Below are 18,535 nucleotides of genomic sequence, written 5' to 3' on the forward strand. Positions count from 1 at the left end.
GTAAGTATCAGTGCCCTTTGGACATATTTGCAACGTGAAATATATGCTCTTTAGTTAACGTACCTACATATAATACATTGTATATGTATCATTGTAGGCCTATCTATATTATTTATTTAAGTGAAAATCTGTCAATGTAAAACTATAAAACATGAGTCAATAATTAGAAAATTTGTCGTTTAATGCAACATAATTGTGATTGAATTACAATTAATCTCATGGAAATAAATCACCAAACCAACAGATAGGTCTCATACAGGTATATATTACAATGTGCCTTGGTTTATTATACATTAAGGATTCATTTTAATAAAAATGTGCAGGGGAGTGAATTGTCATTCAATTGTAAATTGGACATCAAGCACGTTAATTCGCTATTAAGTATTGGTTAATCAAGCTTGTTAAGGTGTCAGAACGCCATGTGCTGATCAAGAATTAAGTTGGCTGAATTTTACGTTGACAGGCAGTTTAGCTTCAAATGTCGGATATGGGAAACACTGAGCACTATCCAGTGGCGTGTCCAGACTATTTTAGTAGGGTTGGCGTAAGAGTGGCACAGGGAACAGAGGGGGGCACCAGACCACAACACACAGCCTTGCAGAGCAATGTGGACAATGTTTATTACAGGTATACTACGCGAGTTTACTATTTTATTTATATTCCAGATTTAGTGGGGGGGGGGGGCATTCAGGGTAACTGACTAACTAATTCGTTGGCCCCCATGTGGCCACATCCCTGTTGTACCAAATGGGAAGCCGTGGTTGGCCTGTCAATAGTGCTTTCCAACTCATCAACTCAAAACCCTTTGTTTAAAAAAAGTGAAATAAAATCAAAGGGGGAGTAACCTAATGTAAACAGAGAGGGTTTTTTTTCAGTCAATGTGTTATATGAACAAAGAAAAAAAATAGACATTTATATATATAATTCTTCCTGCCAACGCAATTTTGTTTAGTTTTTTCCCCACCAGGTCAAACAGAAGGGGAAGCCTTTAGAAAAGGTTAATATTGCACAGGTGATTATAAGGGTGGAGTTGCATACGAGTTCCTGTTCCCTCTCCTATGTCTTATATTATTTTCTCACATACTACCCTCCAAAAACGCTTGTTATCAATATGATCATGATTTTAGATTTCATATACAGAGGTTCCAATAGCATCTCCATAAAGAAAAAAATAAACCCAAAAACTTGTAAGCAACGGTGAACATTTGAAGTGTAATGTGACATCTTTGTGAAAGACCAAACCTAAATTTTTGCCTGTTTTATCAATTTTTCATACATGGACAATACAACTATCCAGTCATGCAATGTTGACGTCTTTTTCTTGGGTGGATTAAGGGCTGAATTTGTCTTGCTTTCCTGGGCTTTTTAGGCATTCTGCATCTCCTTGCCTATCTTGTAGCTGAGGATCTTGTTCCAGTCGATCTTGGTGCGAGTGACGGGTAGCTGGCGGCGTAAGGCTTTGAAGGTAGTGTCCGACATAGTCTGGTAATTCTCATTGATCGCAGTCTGGGTGAGGTTGGGGAACAGAGTGAAAAATAACATGTAAATTATGTTGATGCAAGCGAGAGTGAAAAAGAGAAATGGAAAAGAACAGGTCTTGTCCCGGACTACCTTGTCCAGGTAGCCCAGGTTTCAACAGACAAGGACTAGTCACGGTAGATGTGTTTTGAGGCCCGGGGGTATTCCCACATTTGGATAATTATCGCAATAAAAACCTTGTCTGTAGCCATTTAAAAAGCCTTTTGGAACCGTTGAATGCCAATGGTTATTCTGTTAATTTGTTTACTCGTTAAGAAATATACACATCGAGACACAATTTTAAATAAGGAGGCGTTCCGAAGAACTTGTCTTTCCAAGAAATGAATTGCTAGGGTCAGATGAGGAGAGGGTAAACACCTGGTATTCATTCTCGGCAGCCTCCATGATCTTTATGAAGTCCTTTGCGGTGGAAGCCTCGTTCTGAACAAAGGGAGAGACAGAGTGATGCACATTGTTCAAAATGTGTTTGAATACCGTTATTCTGCAATTCCAGTGTGTGTTTGTGTGTTTAATTTAAATAGATTAAAGCTTTATTAACACCCCCGTCCCTGGCCAGGGGCGGTTTTCTTTTTTCATCAAAGTCAAGCACATATTTTATAAGCTATCTTGAGTTCAAAGCTATAGATAGAATATCAAAACATAGACCAGGTCTGACTCAGGTCTGTGTAGCACTTCCACATTGGATTGGTGGACATGCTACAACACGTCTCTCATCTGTATACAAGCACCCTGGGTCAACATGTAGCATACAACCACGATGCAGTGAGATGTACTCACAGAAACAGACATAGACTCCTGGACCTCTTTGTGGCTGACCAGCTGGACGTTGCCATCTTCATAATAATGGACCTGCAGGGGGAAGGCATGGTTACTTACGAAAAAAAAAACTGAAATCGAAAACAAAATATACAAAAACACAGATGGCGATAGCTGAGACAATGAAAGCCTAATGGGTTTAAGATAAACAACGGTCCCTAAGCAAATGTATTGTCACGCATACAGGTGGACAGACACACACCTGGATTTTCATTATGCCTGCCACCTGGGTGGTAGAGGGAGAGATGGTGAATTTCCACTCTGACCTCCAGCGTCCGTTCCTGAGAAGAGAAAATATAAGAATAGGTTACTAGGTTCCCTTCCTACAAGGAACCGATGCAGCATTGAAGATTAAAAAATAAATTAAGATGTTTTGATTTCATGATGATGTGTCTGGTTGTTCATAGTCATCATAGTCATAGTCATAAGGGTAGATCAGAGTCATAAGGGTCATAAGGTCACCATGCAAGTTGCCACAACTTTGATTGGATTGCATACAGATTCTGAATACAGTTGTGCTCCTTCGAGAGAGCAGGGGTGTAGGAGGACAGAGTGGAAGCCATATAATCGAATTATGAGATCATTACCACAACAAGCCATAAGCTTGGTAAAACACACCCACAAAGAGGATTGGCACAGTCCTTATCCAATTAGATTAACCAGATCCTGGACAGCTCAACAAGGCTAATAGGGGCAGACAGTGTGAGGCATTCATTGTTAAGTGCCTATTTTGGCAATGGGTAACCCTTCCTTTAAATCCTCTTTAACTCAGCGAGGATATCTAATGATATTGTTTAAAACGGAATAAGCCAATACAGATACTGCTAACAGTAACAGTAAAAGGTGTCTGAACAAATAACTTGCCAAAGCCAATGTATAAATCTCATGTTACCCATTCCATGAAGTGGGGAGTGAATCTTGCTGAAAATGAATACAGAATTTAAAAAAATAACATTTCAATCTTACCAAAAGTTTTTGGGTTGAAATTGATGGCACTCGACGCACACGATAATAGTTTTATGTCCATCAATGGTTTTGCCATAAATCTATTGGGAAAAGAAAGGAACCCCCCCCCCAAAAAATATATATATTTATCAAATGATTATATGTAATAATACATAAATTCCTGACTTCAGAATGTATGAAAATGATGAAGCTGCTCATTCTTGAGTCCATGCATAACCTTAAAAGATACAGACACATACAAAGATAGAAAGTGGTAAAGCAAGAAAATAAGGAGGTAAAAGAGGTCATTAATAAGGCAGATACAACCCCACACTGAGGGGGGGGAAAGAGAGAGCGCGAGAGAAAGGGAGAGAGAAAGCTTGTACAGAACTGTGTGGATTGGATTCTATTAATTTTTTCAAGAGAGTGTGTGAGAAAAAGGAGAAGCGAAGGCAAAAGATGGGAGCCAGAGGGAGACAGAGTGGACGCCCCGGGGGGGCCAGAGATGATGTGCAAGGGGGCGGGCGTACGGTGCAGACTCCGTTGGGGTAGTGCTCCTTGACGTAGGCCCTGACGGCCGAGTCCAAGGCACTCCTCCAGGGCTCGATGGAGCTGTCGCTGTCGTGGGAGCGAGGGTCACTGGCCTCTTTTCTGAGGTGGTCGAACTTGAAGGAGATCTTGTTCTTGGGGTCGAGAACGCGGCCGTTGCCCAGATCCCCGTGCTCTGTGATTAAGACCTGCAGGCAGAGACCCAGGCCGTGTTAGAAAGATGGATTAAGGAGTTCTTAACCTCTGTCGCGGGTGTCTCACAGCAACGTGCCAGGCAGCAAGGCAGGGGAATTGGTCAAGCATGATGACATCTTTGCGCAACATCCCGCAACAATGACAGCGTGTTTCAACATCCAAACACCCCAGGTCCCTGCTCTGTGGCCCATGACGGGTTTGTTGACAATATATTAGTCAACTGTCAGAGTCTATTCTTTGATTTTTTTACTATCCCGGAGAAGACGGACACAACCAAGGAAAAGATCAAGGAAGATATGCAGGGACGATTAGGTATTTTCTTAAACAAATTGGCCACAAGAGGGAAGCCAGGCATGTTGTACTAAATTAATGGTTGAATTAAAAACACTACTTTTCACTACTAGTTTCTTTGCCCTGATTAGAACTGTTGGCACAACAGCTGTTACTTCCTGTTTTTTTTTTAACAATATCAATGTAAACTATATGCTCAGCTCAGCGCTGCAGTGCCAACCCACCTGTTCCTCATAGCCATCAATTTTCACTGGGGTAAACTGGTCCACATTGTACTGAGCAAATGCACTGCAAACAGAGACACAGAAGAGTAGCACATTCATTTTGCTGCAGGTTAATTTAAACATTTATGAATGTTGAACATATGTAAAACCAAATACAGGAATATTACACTGTTAAACCCTAATCACAAATCTGAACCCCAGATTGTACATAGAATCGCGACTATAATGATTAATCCAGTAAATAATTAATATTTTATATCTGTGCTTAGCCAAGGAAGTTTGTCTGGGTTCTATCATGAATACACACAATTTTATTTATTTACTTTTATAAATATTTGGGAGAATTTAACTTTCAAACCTAAAATGACATGTTCTGGGGAAACAAAGAGGACTTTTCTCTACGGTACGATTTGTGGTGAGTAATGATGTGAACAGAGAGTATGAACCGGAAGAAGACTTACTGCGCGGCACCTTCCCGGAGAAGATTGTCGTTGTTGAGAAGCAATCGCACATCTGCAGGGAGGAGCAAAACATGGCATCAGAGTAGGGCTGTGCAATTAATCGAATTTTGATCACGATTTCGATTCTTGGGTCAAACGATCTCCAAATTAATAAAATTGAGTTGGAACGATTCTTTTGAAAAAAAAAAAATATATATTTTTTTTTTTTTTGGATTCTGAAGTTCAAGACAAGTTAAATGCATTTTATTTTCAAACTCAAAAAGAATCGTTTGAAGAATCGTGATTTCAATCTTGACCAAAAAAATTGTGATTCTCATTTTTTTACAAAATCGAGCAGCCCTACATCAGAGGGTTGAATATTTCAGCCAACTAGAAAACGCAGCCCTGTTAATGTACAGATAAGGGATAAAAAACGCAGGGATAAAAAAAGTAAGTAACAGGCTGAGTGTGGACCTCGAGTGGCTCCAAAGGGACATTATTTAAAAGCTGGAGTTACTGTTAAAAAACTGAAAAGGTGAAACACACCTATGTATTTTCTAAACAGAAGCCGATGGCATTGGTTCCATAGCTAAGAAAGCGAGACACAAACACACACACTAACTTACCATTGAAAACTTCATTGAATTCTCCTGGTGGAGCGTGGATGACAAAGTTGGCTGATATGCGTACCTGTGAAACACAACACAACAAAAAAGATTTGCGTTAAACAATTAATTACTACATCCACAGAACACAAACACACTGCTCATAATCCAAACAGGAAAGTTCCCACTTTCCGCTTGTTGGAAAATAAGGGTTTCCATGGCTCTTTTGACCAAGACTTCCTGTGTCACAAGTCATCTTTCACAGCTCAAATTTGCTTCCTCAATAAAATTCACATGAAGCCATCAAGGCACAGGGAAGCCGACCAAGCCCTGTATCACAACTTCCACATGATTTTGACGCCACCAGGTAGATTAGAGTTCCCTCAGTGCACTGTGGCCGATTTAGTTATTCTAAAGATAACCGGCAGATTGTTGTTGTGTTTTCCCCATCCACCAAGAGTTGAAGTATACATTTTATCAAGCTCTGGATATACGTTAGGTTTCTAAACGAATATCCAATTATTGGGTTAAGAAAAAAAAGGAAAATAAAAAGTCAGTTCATACTGCCAATCTTTTACTACCTGTTAACTAGGGGTGTGAACGGTTACAAAAAATTGTAAACGGTTACACGACCCCTTTTTATTCGTGTACACGGTTAATCTTTTTTTTTTTTTTTAAGTGGACCGCAGTCACGCTATTGAGAATGAGGAGTCACGTGATTTTTGGGGAGGGGAGGGGTTTGAGCCCGTCCGCCATGATGGCATCCACGGCTATCGGTTGCCAGGGGCAACGTTGTCAGAGCGGCATAGAGACAGATAAGGAAATACGCAACATAGAGACGCAGGAGACATTACGAGATAGAAATAAAGAAATAAATGGAGAAGAATAAGGCGAAGGAAAAGGGTCCTAGTGAAAATGCAGAGAACACAAGAAGACATTAGAAAGTTTCCATTATAGTCAATGTAGGCTATTCCACTGGATACGGCAGCGGCACGGCACGGAACCGTCACGGAACCGTCACTACTTTTTTTTTTTAAGTTGGCGGTTCGCAGCCGTGTCTCAGAACACTTGTACAGCCATTCAGTTTATGATGTTTATGATCTTTATTCATTAATTGCGCCGCGGCCGAACTGACACGGATATTCTCTGATATTATGTAAGCATAAGTATAGCTGCAACCACTGCTGTCAAAAGACGCTGATCCATTTTCACTGTTGACGCGAGTTGCTCTAGTTCTACCTCCACGGCCCTGCAGCGGGACATTAGCGGACAAGATTGTCCGATGTGTGATGTTCAGTCTTGTGTTCGAATCTCATGTATTTGTATTTACGATCGGAGAGCAACAAATGGGCTGAGATTCTCTTTAAGTGTGTGGTGTACATCCGACTCAAAAATCGCATAAGATTAAAAAATCTTGTAGTGTTGGGCAGCCTTCAGTGCGTTGTCCATTTAGGGAACCTGACAAACTGTAGCCCACTGTTCTTATGGTTTCCTCAACGATCGTGTGAGGCATTGAAGCAGTTTTTAACGCAGCAGTTATTTCAGCAGTTATTTCTAGGCACAGTAGAGAATTGCAACAACCTCCTCTGCTAGCAGCTACCGTGACAACAATAACGCAAAGCTCAGCTGCACTCGGAGGGGTGTACCTTCCAACATGGCGGGAAGGGCGGGGGGGCTCTGTGCCGTGACGACAACTCCTCATTCGACCAATGGACCACCACCTCAATTATTGTGCGTCATAGTTCATGGATTCACCTCAGACGGTTGCGTGGTTCCTCCTCAAGCATTCGCATGCTGTGTCACCTCATGATTAGGCAGACTCTTGACCATGTGAAGGATTCTAGCTAATATTATGTCGATTGCTTGGCAGATGCACTCCTACAAACGCCCCCCCCCCCATCATCGTTTTTAAAAGCCAAATGTACACCACACAGTGTACATTTCACTTGGTCTCCTTTCGCGTTCTTTTCAAAAAACCTCCACGCCTCATTTCGCTGTTTCGTGTCAGCTGCCATCGCAAGTCCAAAGTGAAACTTACGTGTTACATGACATAATGCCCGGTGGTCAGTTATCCAACATTTATCACGTGCATTTCTTAGCGCATTAACGTTGTCAAAGTGGAACATTTGTAGCTTTATTAATCTCTGAATAAATAGTACGTGTTAATTTTGATTGAAGATTTGATTTTTTTTTTTTTTGATTTTCATAATGAAAAATAACAAAAAAAACATATCACGTCAGTGGCTTTTTGATCCACTCATCAGTCCGAGTTCGACTTGGTTGCGGTAGAGTTTAAATGCAGTGTAAGGTTCTGACCTAGCACACACGGTTTCCAAAGTATGAGAGTAGGCCTACTTCCTATTATCACAAAGCAAATAGGTGGTTAGAACATTGTGCAAAGTTTTGAATACATATCACGGCAGGACCAGGGCTATTTATCGGGTGATAAATCACACAGGCGCCATTGTTTGGGACGGATCACTATAAAAGAAAAAACAATACTACCCGTTTTATTCATGTTGACTTAATAACCAACATGTTGTTATTATTAGGTTTTAGAGGGTGCTGCTTACTTAGTATTTTGATTATCTATGACTGGTCGGTATTTTGTTTACATTGATTTTGAAGCAGCCGGTGGCTATCTCTCATTTTGAAGAGATCTCTTTAAGTTATATTCCTTTCTTTGATTTAAGCAGCATCTACCTGCCCTTTTCCCTGTTATTCTTGTTTTGCAAATAAATAACTTGCAATTTCACCAAAAACATTCTGGTTCATGTTGCTTCCCTCTTCCCCACGACCCGGGTCGTAACAGTAGGTAAAGCTTTTTGTGTATTTTGGACTAGTTTCCACATGTTGAAATTTTTTGAATATCCAAAACTAAAGCATGGTAATTAGGCCAGCCAATATTTTGCCATTCTGATGATTGCTGCCATTACCTCAACTAAAGCATAGACGTGAAGCGTTCTCAAACATCGAGTGCCCTTACATTTTATGACTGGGATATTCATAAGAAATGTAACCAAGACTTCTGCCCACAGTCCGTAAATATGCAGAAGTCAAAATATGAATAGAAGATGAATATCTTTTGTATTTAAAATTTTCATCAAGATAAAATTAATATCTGAATACTGAATTGAGATTTGAGTCCCTATCTGGATATTCGGGCCTATTGAAGAGTATGTGGAATTTCACTCAACAAAGATCTTCTTTGGTTGAACTACAGCACTGATCATTTCAAATTCTAAATGTTTTTTTCTTTTGCATTATTTTATGCATGGCTGATTGCAGTGGTTCTAGAAATCCAGCAGTTAGTGCAGGTAGGGGAAACAAGCTTATTGCCTGAATTCAGGAAAATACAATTAGTTAGAGTTTGATTATGCCAAATTGAAACTCGGCATCTACACTTCTTGCAGACATCTCTTTTCTTCTTCAACTCTGCTTCAGTGCAGATAGACTTCCCGTTTCCAGGTCACATGTCAAACTGACAGCGAGACGATCGCCCCTCCCTCCCTCCCCCAGTGACTCAACACCAAATATGGGCACAAAAATGTAGCATTCACTCTTAGTGAATCACTCTTCTAAAGACTAATGATCATGATTACAAGTAATGATATCATATTCATATATAATATAAAGATGAACGACTCAAACACTATGAAATAAGAATACATCAAAGGACTATCAAGAGTTTGTGTTGATTCGAGTTGTGTATTTTTCATTTGTTTGTGTTGAGTATGTATGTGTCCCATAGGTCCTTATTAGCCGTGTGTGTGTACCAACTCTCAGAGCAGAGCTGTAGATTGATTCCTGCTAATGAGCAGTGCTTAGTCGAAAACAGGGACTCACACAGGAACATGAATGATCCTGTTCCAAGCAGTACTTAAAAAGGTGTTCCCTCCCTCAGATAGCTCACTGCTACTGTGGAGCAGATCTGGGAGAAGGGGTTGTTGAATGGGAAGACGAGATGCAAGTTCTTTATTAATTTATGATTATTATGATTACTGTGTCGATCGGCTCAACATGTGTGTTACATATAATAGCCCAGGTAATGTGATCTGTGCAGTCTAATAGTCTGAGCAAAGCGCCTACAATTAGAGCACCTGCCTGGGAGGGAGATGGCTCTATTAAAGGTTGACCTCGCAGTAACTTTAGTAGCGAGACTTGTTTTTCCTGGAAGGATGCTGGGCGTGGAACAGTTCAGGCCAGGGTGCAAAAAAATGCCTTGAAAAGGTGTTCCCCTATCATAAACTGCATCCTCTTTCAATATGTAGAAAGTACCCTGCATGGGTTAGATGAAACAAAACATGTAATAAGAGAATACCTGGATAGATGTTACCTAGATGACGACAACTGATCATTGACCCAGAGAATAAAATAGCTCAACGCAATGTTTGCACTGCGATTGTAAAATCAATAAATGAGAATGCCTTCCAGGTTGTTTCAGAATACCACACCTATTAGTCATAAAGTCTGAAAAGACACACTGATGGTCAGTGTGCAAGTTCACACTTCACATGAACTAGTTCAAAGTTCAGTTCATACAAAAGAAAATGAATAAATTCACGTTCATAGTTCACCAATTCAGTTTTGAACTAGTTCATGTTCAGTTCATTAAGTTTTTTTAGAAACTGAAGAAAAACTGTTGGAGTGAGTACTTATCTTTTAAAAGTAATCCTCTCCATTACCTGCTGCCCATCACTACAAACTCAAATTGTTGTGGATATTATTTGTACACCTGTTTCATTCATCACAACTAAGGCAGTAACTATATTTAATAAACATGTAATCTGAACCTAAGCATCAATTCAGAATGTCACAAAATCTGAACTAGTTCAAGTTCAAGTTCTTTAGTTAAAAATGTTATGTTCAGTTCAGAAAAATCAACTTGTTCAATGAACTAGTTCTTTTGAACTAGTTCATGCACAACACTGCTGATGGTACAGTGTTGAATCATGATGGCACGAAATGCCACATCATAGGGCTAGTCGAATGGTTTGCATGCTAGCTTAAACAACCACCATAACAACCATCATAAGCTTGGGGAAGGAGATAAAAGCACCTAGAGGTTTTTTTCAAAACAAACAAAAGGAACTAAACAAATGTATTAGTGCTGTAGCCATAATCAGGCAAAGCTGGTCTACGACCATAAAGTCAAATGTAAGGCACCTTTGGAGGATTTTTTTTATACACAGGAGGACTACCAATTTACTAACAGCAATCGATTGTATCGATAGAGTGTAATTGTCTAATGGTGGTCATCATTATAACAAACATTTCCGTCAACCTTCCCACCAAGATGCATACCTCTGTGAACAGAATCTGTGCTCCAAGGGAACTATAATGCATCTATGCCCGTCAGGGGAGTGGTCTGGGGGGAATGCACTGTTCTCCTGCCTGTTGAGACTTGTCAGAACAATCTCTGCAGTTACCTGTATCTAGCTATAGACAATTGGCGGCCTGGCTCCTACAAACTCCCCTGCTTACCTAGCTGCACTAATCGATACTTAGCATGATCCAGTGCTCCTGGGGAACCTGGACTGGGACCCAGAAGAGTGGTCAAAGAGATTTAATTGAATCCTGTGGCAGCAAGAGAACACTAGTCCCATGGAGGGCTTCTGTTCATCAAACATAGCCAAGATCGAATTGCACAGTTTAGTTATCTGCTTTTACAGAGTACTGTCAACAATTGTACTTGTTATATATTTACACAAGACACAAGGTAGCTGGACATGCTAGACACATGGAACAAATGTGTACACAAATGACTGTCTAAAGGTGCATTCAATGGCCTGAATGTCACCAGGCGCACCACGCGAATCCTGCGTGATTCCAATTGCACGGACGACACAAATTTTCCTCATTCGCTCGAGTTGAAGTATCAGAATTTTGGTGCAAATTTTGCTTGATGCTGAATCGCGCTCGTGAGAAAAAAGTTTGCGCAAGTAGAATATTCACTTTGCTTTTGGTGTGAATGCACCTTAAGCAGTATCGTTGTGACCATGTCCGCAGTACACCATGATACATGATTAATGCTTATTGGCCTTCGATACACACAACACTCCCTGACAGCTCAAATGCGGAAACACAGATACAAAAGAGAGAATTGCGGTTGGGTCCCACTTGGGGTAATCTAGTCCTGTAGAACCCCCTTTTGTACCCACTGGGAATGATGAGAGTAGATATTAACTGTCATAGTTGTTGACATCAGCAGTATCAGGTGCTTAACAGTTTTCCTTAACAGGATTCCTCAAAGTACGAGCGTCACAGTGTTCTCCTGCTAAAAGCACTGGGAACTGATGAGCACTGCCATATCCATGTATTGTATTCGGAGTATAAAGTATAAAGGGTAGTGTAGTGTGCAAAGCATATGACCATACATCTCAAATTCCCCATGACCCTCCCTGTCAGTGTTGCTTAGTTCTAAGCAGCCGGCAATGTATGGTATGTCTGCTGCCTTTCATTAGCATTTCCTGCATGCAGCCACCAGCAGCACACTGAAGATCTTCTCAAATCAACACTGGGCTTATACAGAGAGACACATGCACACAGACACAATGTGATGATTCTCTTACATAAGTGTGACCAAAGCTAGAAGCATTCTATAAACGATGCGATGGTGTGTAGTACCAAATCATTACTTACTGACCTGGTGTGGTTCGAACTTACATTAGCTATTAACGTATAGACCCAATAATCATAATAATTCAACAGCAAGCATGGGAACGGGTTAATTTTTGTGTTCCGCCAATATCCAAATTTACTGGACAACAAGTAGCTACCGCTATCTATATCAATAGCATGAGAAACAATCTATAATAACAGTGTTAGTTAGTAACTTATTGTCTCTGGAGGGAAACTGTACATCATTAGGAGAGGCCAACAATACCCTTTCAGGTGGCAAAAACAATTCGGTCAAATAAGACCTTCCCATGTTAAACAAATGCATTTAAAAGACATCTAACACTAAGATTATCAATAAAAATAAAAAAATGTACCATGGTTTTCTGGTAGACTGCTGTGCTGAGGGTTGTGTGTAATGGTTATAGTTAGGCTTTACCTCTACCTACCTCTAGGTAGAAGCTAAAGATACCTCTGTGGAAGCATAAAATGTCTAGGGCTCATGACTGCAGACAATTTGGTCAAATATGTTTCAATTAAATAGTTATACATTCTTTTGACTGGGTTGCATTTGTGACATAATGTTCCATGGACTTACACATTTAAAAGTGTACAAAGAGAAAATATAGGTATGCTTAAAATGTACTTATTTAAAGTTTCTTTACTTTGGCTGTTAACACAAGTTTGCTCACAGAGCAATTTGGTCAGTGCAGTTTGGCTGTTAAATCACTATTCTTACAGCTCTAGTTACGGGACAATTTCAGTTTCAGAATTTCAGATCTGAACAATAATGCATACAGTTGAATTGGCACTGCGGTTGGGTGCCACTATAGCTGTATGCATCCTTATTTGGCTATGAAAAAGAGTGGTGGTGACTTCAAAAACCACAAGTGCTGAAGACAAACTTCCTGCTGTTTTTCTGAGAAGTCAATGCGTCTCGTTCTGTTCTAGTTGTCATTCGATAGCAAACATATGCCTATAAATAGTTGACCAAAGTGGTGTTTACATAATAAATAAAATTACGTAGTTTGGTCAAAGTTTTCTGTTCAACAAATAAATACACCAACCTGGCAACCCATTTTATTCTGTTTTGAAAGTGCAAAAGCAAAACAATCATGGGGTAGGCGATGTAAAGTGGAACATAACACCACACTATGGTTCGTCAACATTTTCGCACCTCATAAGTTTAAATCAAACTAGTAGCTAATAGCCAGGGCATAGCAACGATGAGGATGAGGGAACCACACCCATTGGCCACTATGGTGATACAATCCGAATAATGTCCTGACGCCGGGGGAACAAAACCATACGTTCGTTGAGTGCAACTATGCGACATGTTTACTACCGAGACAATGAAGATAGTTCACATTATTACTGTTATGGGATTAAAAGCGCACATCCATGTCGTATTACTGTGAGACAGTGACGTTACAGGCTACTTGGGGGCTAGTGAAGTACTTTGACAGTTTACAGAATGTTTTCCTAATGTCACGCAAGATAGATACACATACTGTACATTACATTACGGTTGACATTATGGTGCGGGCGAATTTGGACATGTTAAAACAACGATTAAATCGTTGGATTATCGTTTAATAAAAGGGCGTATTAGCAAGTGAGCTATCTGGCATTTATCGGGCTGGGGCTAGGCTAACTAAACGATCTGAGAACTTCACGACAGCAACATAAGACACCGTGAGAACCGCCTTGCCATTCGAAAGACGGTGACCGATTGAATGGCCCAGCAAATGTTCATTTCGGATGTCCACGGTACCTATTTTGAGTAAACACCGTACAAGGAGCCTCCGTTCGGGGTTCGCAATAGAGCGGAAGTTAAGCTAAAAATAATAGACGAACAGCACCACGGCCTGATTTTCGCTTTTATTTGCACGGGAATCACGGTAGACCCATGCATGGAAAGATCGAGGCATGGGCAACTCACAATTCAAACGGTCGCAAGTACCACAAACCATTGTAAATAATAAATTCCGAATATTACCTTTTCCTCATCGGACAGCTGCTCCTCACGATCCGCCATCTTTTCTTCCGGCACCAGCGCTTGTCAGAGCCCACCGTGACGTCATTTCATGGGTGGATTTCTAGAGGCCTCTGTTGTCGTTTCTGAACCGAAAGCTTCTTCTAAAGTTTAACTTCTGCACATGTTTTTTTTTTTTTTTTTTTTTTTACTTCTATAGATCTAATATTTTCGTTTCTTATCTTCTTTAATTCTTCTTGTATGAATGCTGCATTGTTTTTATTTAGCGTTTTAGTTCTCAATGCATAATAACATTTAGGCCTAGTTTTTTCGTAGATATGCTACTGATAATTATTTACTTATTCGTTTAGCATAACCAGTAATCATAGCGTAGGTAGTTATAGAGATATAAACTGCTAAATACAACAACATTTACATTTCGAGTGAACCATATACCTTGCGTTGGCCTTGCTCAACTCGAGATTTGCCCTAAAGAGTTCAATCAATTATATATATATATATATATATATATATAAAAGGTAATTCAGACAATGGAATTTAAGTAATAGTCTAGTCTAAATATGTACTTCTGACCAGCTCTGCCTATAAGCTAGTGCATACCGCAATGTATACAGACAGTTTAAGGAAACACTGGGTGTTTTTCTCTGTGGCCCTCAGCATGTGTACACTTACAGTTTGTATATGTAGCACTAGATGGCGCTAAGAGGCTGCATTGTAGAGAGTGTGGACGTGAAACAGAAGAGAGACTTCAGGCGTAAAAGAACAATGTTCTCCATTTCAGTGTGTGTGACTCATTTTCTTTCACTCTGGGATAACATAACCACAGAGAACATGAAATAGAGCAGAGAGACAGAGAACTTGTAACAGAGCGGAGAGACAGAGATGGGGGCAGGTTTTGTGGGGGGAGGTGGGCACTTGAAATATTATTACAGGGGGACAAAAGCCTATGTTTTGCTTGTGCTCAGTATCATGCTCATGCATACTCGTGTGCTTGCTTGTGGGCCCCCCATGCATACCATAGGTGCATACACTAATATGTATCCAGTAGACATAATCTTTAACCTGAGCCAGGAGTCAACTAGCAGCCCACCTGTAACACTCACCCTTCGGCTAGCACCGGCTTCATGTTTCTAGTCTGTTCAATGCCCCGCTCTTTCCCAAACTGTAATTTAAACCTGGCTATGAAAAGATTAAGACTGAACTGGATTCCATCCTTGCTGCAGATTGATTTTGATATGATTGCAACTGCATGTCTTGTTTATTGGATTTTGTTTTTGCACGCCTGTTTCAGATATAATATATAGATAGATATAAAAAATAAGGAACTATCCACACAACACCTAATTCAATTTCAACAATCTTTTAAACTCTTAGAGTCTAAATTTTTCTCATTTACTTATTCGGAAACAACATTTTCACACCTTTGTGCTTTCAGACAAGAGACTGTGGCATTTGAGATGCTCGTTATTAGAGTCCCAAAAGAAGTTAAATGAGCCGACCTGGCACCATTGTGAGCGACTCATCATCATCGTCTCCTAAAGTAATGGAGCGGGAGTTCTTCTCTATTTTGGTTGCACTGAACAGAGTGTGAGTCACCCTCAGCCACCGGTTAGTCACCTCCAAACCCTCACAGCGTACTGTTTCTTTTTATCAAGCCATCTTACAGACACAATGCTGAGTGCATTCAGTACTCATAAATATGACAAAGTGTTGAATAAAAAAAAAAGTAGGGAACAGAGGGTATCATTTGACCATCATCATGTTAGTATCATTTCATAGCTACGCCATGCTTGCCAAGCACTGGTGTGTGTCCCTTTTCCACGGTACCTCCTGGCCGAGTGTCCGTGTGAGAAACGTCTTTTTGGCAGAACATCAAGGTCTCCTCCTGGCGGTTCAGCCTTTATCATCTCACCTCCTGACAGTATCCACGGTGGCCGGCTGCTTTGGTGCTGCTCAATGGCTACTGTGTTGAAATGCAGGGAGCTGACACATTATGAATTAATGTGATGATCATTGTAAGCACAAACAGAGGATCATGGGCATCAGGGCCATTTATGTAGTCATAAAACAACTTGTATAATGTAATGGTAGCCTATACCGACTTTGTTTGTTGATCTGCTGCTTTCAAAACATAACCACAACGGTGCTGCAGCGCAACGCTCCTAGCATAAGTTACAACCAAGTTGTAAGTTACGTAAGTTACAAGTTGTAAGTTACGTAAGTTACATAAGTTACAAGTTGTAAATTAAAAGTTGTAAATTACAACTTATGTAACTTACGTAACTTACGTAACTTACAACTTGTAAGTTACGTAAGTTACATAAGTTACAAGTTGTAAATTACAACTTATGTAACTTACGTAACTTACGTTTCTTACAACTTGTAACTTACAACTTGTAACTTATTTAACTTACATAACTAACAACTTGTAACTTACATAACTTACAACGTGTAACTTATGTAACTTACGTAACTTACAACGTGTAGCTTACGTAACTTACAACTTGTAACTTATGTAACTTACAATTGTAACTTACAACTTGTAAAACTTACGTAACTTATGTAACTTACGTAACTTATGTAACTTACATGTAACTTACAACTTGTAACTTACAACTTATGTAACTTACAACTTGTAACTTACAACTTGTAACTTACAACTTGTAAAACGTACGTAATTTATGTAACTTACGTAACTTACAACGTGTAACTTAGCCTACAACTTGTAACTTACAACTTATGTAACTTACAACTTATAACTTATGTAACTTACATAACTTAGGCCTACAACTTGTAACTTACATAACTTACGTAACTTACAACTTGTAACTTATGTAACTCATGTAACTTACGTAACTTACAACTTGTAACTTACGTAACTTACAACTTGTAACTTACGTAACTTATGGTGCCTTCTTTTTGTCTCGTCAAAAAATCGCGACTTGCAGCTCGGGTGTGACGTCACATCCGTCTCGTAAAACGAGTGACCCCGGGTTTTTCGTTCTATTTGGCACACAACAAGACGAGTCGGAGCTCTGCTTTCTGCTCAAGAATCGGCATTGTTGTCATAGCAACATGGAGCGTCTCTAGCCAATTTCAGCGGCACAAGCTACAAAATAGGCGGTATTTAACACATAATAAGACTGTAACGACATGCCTATAGGTAACAGTATACAGTGCTATGTGTACGATTTCTTCATTTGGTTACAACAAAAACACAAGTGCTTAAAATAGTAGAAAACCACAATGTTTACTACATGTGATGCTCGGAGTAGCCATCTTTGTTACTGAACTTGGGGTCCTCTGAGTTCAGACGAGTTGACGAGTCGTTTTTCCGACCTCGGGGGTGTTCTATTTGCAACTTCCGGTTCGTAACTCGGAAATCCGACGGGTGGACAAATAGAAGGCACCATTACAACTTGCGTAACTTACAACTTATAACTTATGTAACTTGCAACGTGTAACTTACGAAACTTACAACTTGTAACTAAGTTACAAGTTACGTAAATTACGTAAATTACGTAACTACATAAGTTACGTAAATTACGTAAATTACGTAACTACATAAGTTACGTAATTACGTAAGTTACAATTGTAACTTACAACTTGTAACTAAGTTACAAGTTCCGTAAATTACGTAACTACGTAAGTTACGTAATTTTACAACAACTTGTAAAACTTACGTAACTTATGTAACTTATGTAACTTACGTAACTTACAACGTGTAACTTACAACTTGTAACTTACATAACTTAGAATAACTTAGAATAACTTAGAATTGTAACTTACAACTAGTGTGAGTCACACTTTAATTACTCACACTTTAATTTTAATTACTCTCAGCCACCAGTGACTAACCGGTGGCTGAGAGTAATTAAAATTTACATTTAAAAAAAGAGTAATATGGACTTTGAAACACTTATTTAGAGTGTAGTTGAAGGAGTCCATTGTGCATAGGGCTGCAATTGTCTCCCTTTTGAACCACAATCAATCACTTTTGTTCTCAAACTTTTTTGGGATATGTATAGCTTTTAGGCCCCTGGTTGAAAACGGTAATTTGTATGTCAAGGGCGTTATTTGCAGTGCACACCCATGCAAGCGCACACACACACCCACACATACACAAGCACACGCATGCAAACACTCATGCATGCTCATATGCAAACCGACACGCGCACACACATGCACACACAAAAATAAGCGCACACGCACATGCTGACAAACACACACACATACACACTCACATTAGAGACAGACAGACAGACAGACACACACACACACACACACACACACACACACACACACACACACACACAC

The 18,535-nt window shown here is 39.8% G+C and overlaps 1 protein-coding gene across 1 annotated transcript; it reads right to left on the bottom strand.

The window, feature by feature from the left end:
- Nucleotides 1–163: 163 nt before the first annotated feature.
- On the bottom strand, nucleotides 164–14,295 carry LOC311357101 (F-actin-capping protein subunit alpha-2). The gene is made up of 10 exons (XM_084476982.1): nucleotides 14,222–14,295; nucleotides 5,626–5,689; nucleotides 5,021–5,072; nucleotides 4,560–4,623; nucleotides 3,831–4,037; nucleotides 3,322–3,401; nucleotides 2,558–2,636; nucleotides 2,317–2,388; nucleotides 1,897–1,959; nucleotides 164–1,506 (listed from the first exon to the last, which is right to left on the bottom strand). The coding sequence occupies exons 1-10, from the start codon at nucleotides 14,258–14,260 to the stop codon at nucleotides 1,366–1,368; spliced, it is 861 nt and encodes a 286-aa protein (XP_084333108.1). The 5' UTR covers nucleotides 14,261–14,295; the 3' UTR covers nucleotides 164–1,365.
- Nucleotides 14,296–18,535: the final 4,240 nt, after the last annotated feature.

The sequence above is a fragment of the Micromesistius poutassou genome, assembly GCF_964030765.1.
Source record: "Micromesistius poutassou genome assembly, chromosome: 13".
Taxonomy (NCBI): domain Eukaryota; kingdom Metazoa; phylum Chordata; class Actinopteri; order Gadiformes; family Gadidae; genus Micromesistius; species Micromesistius poutassou.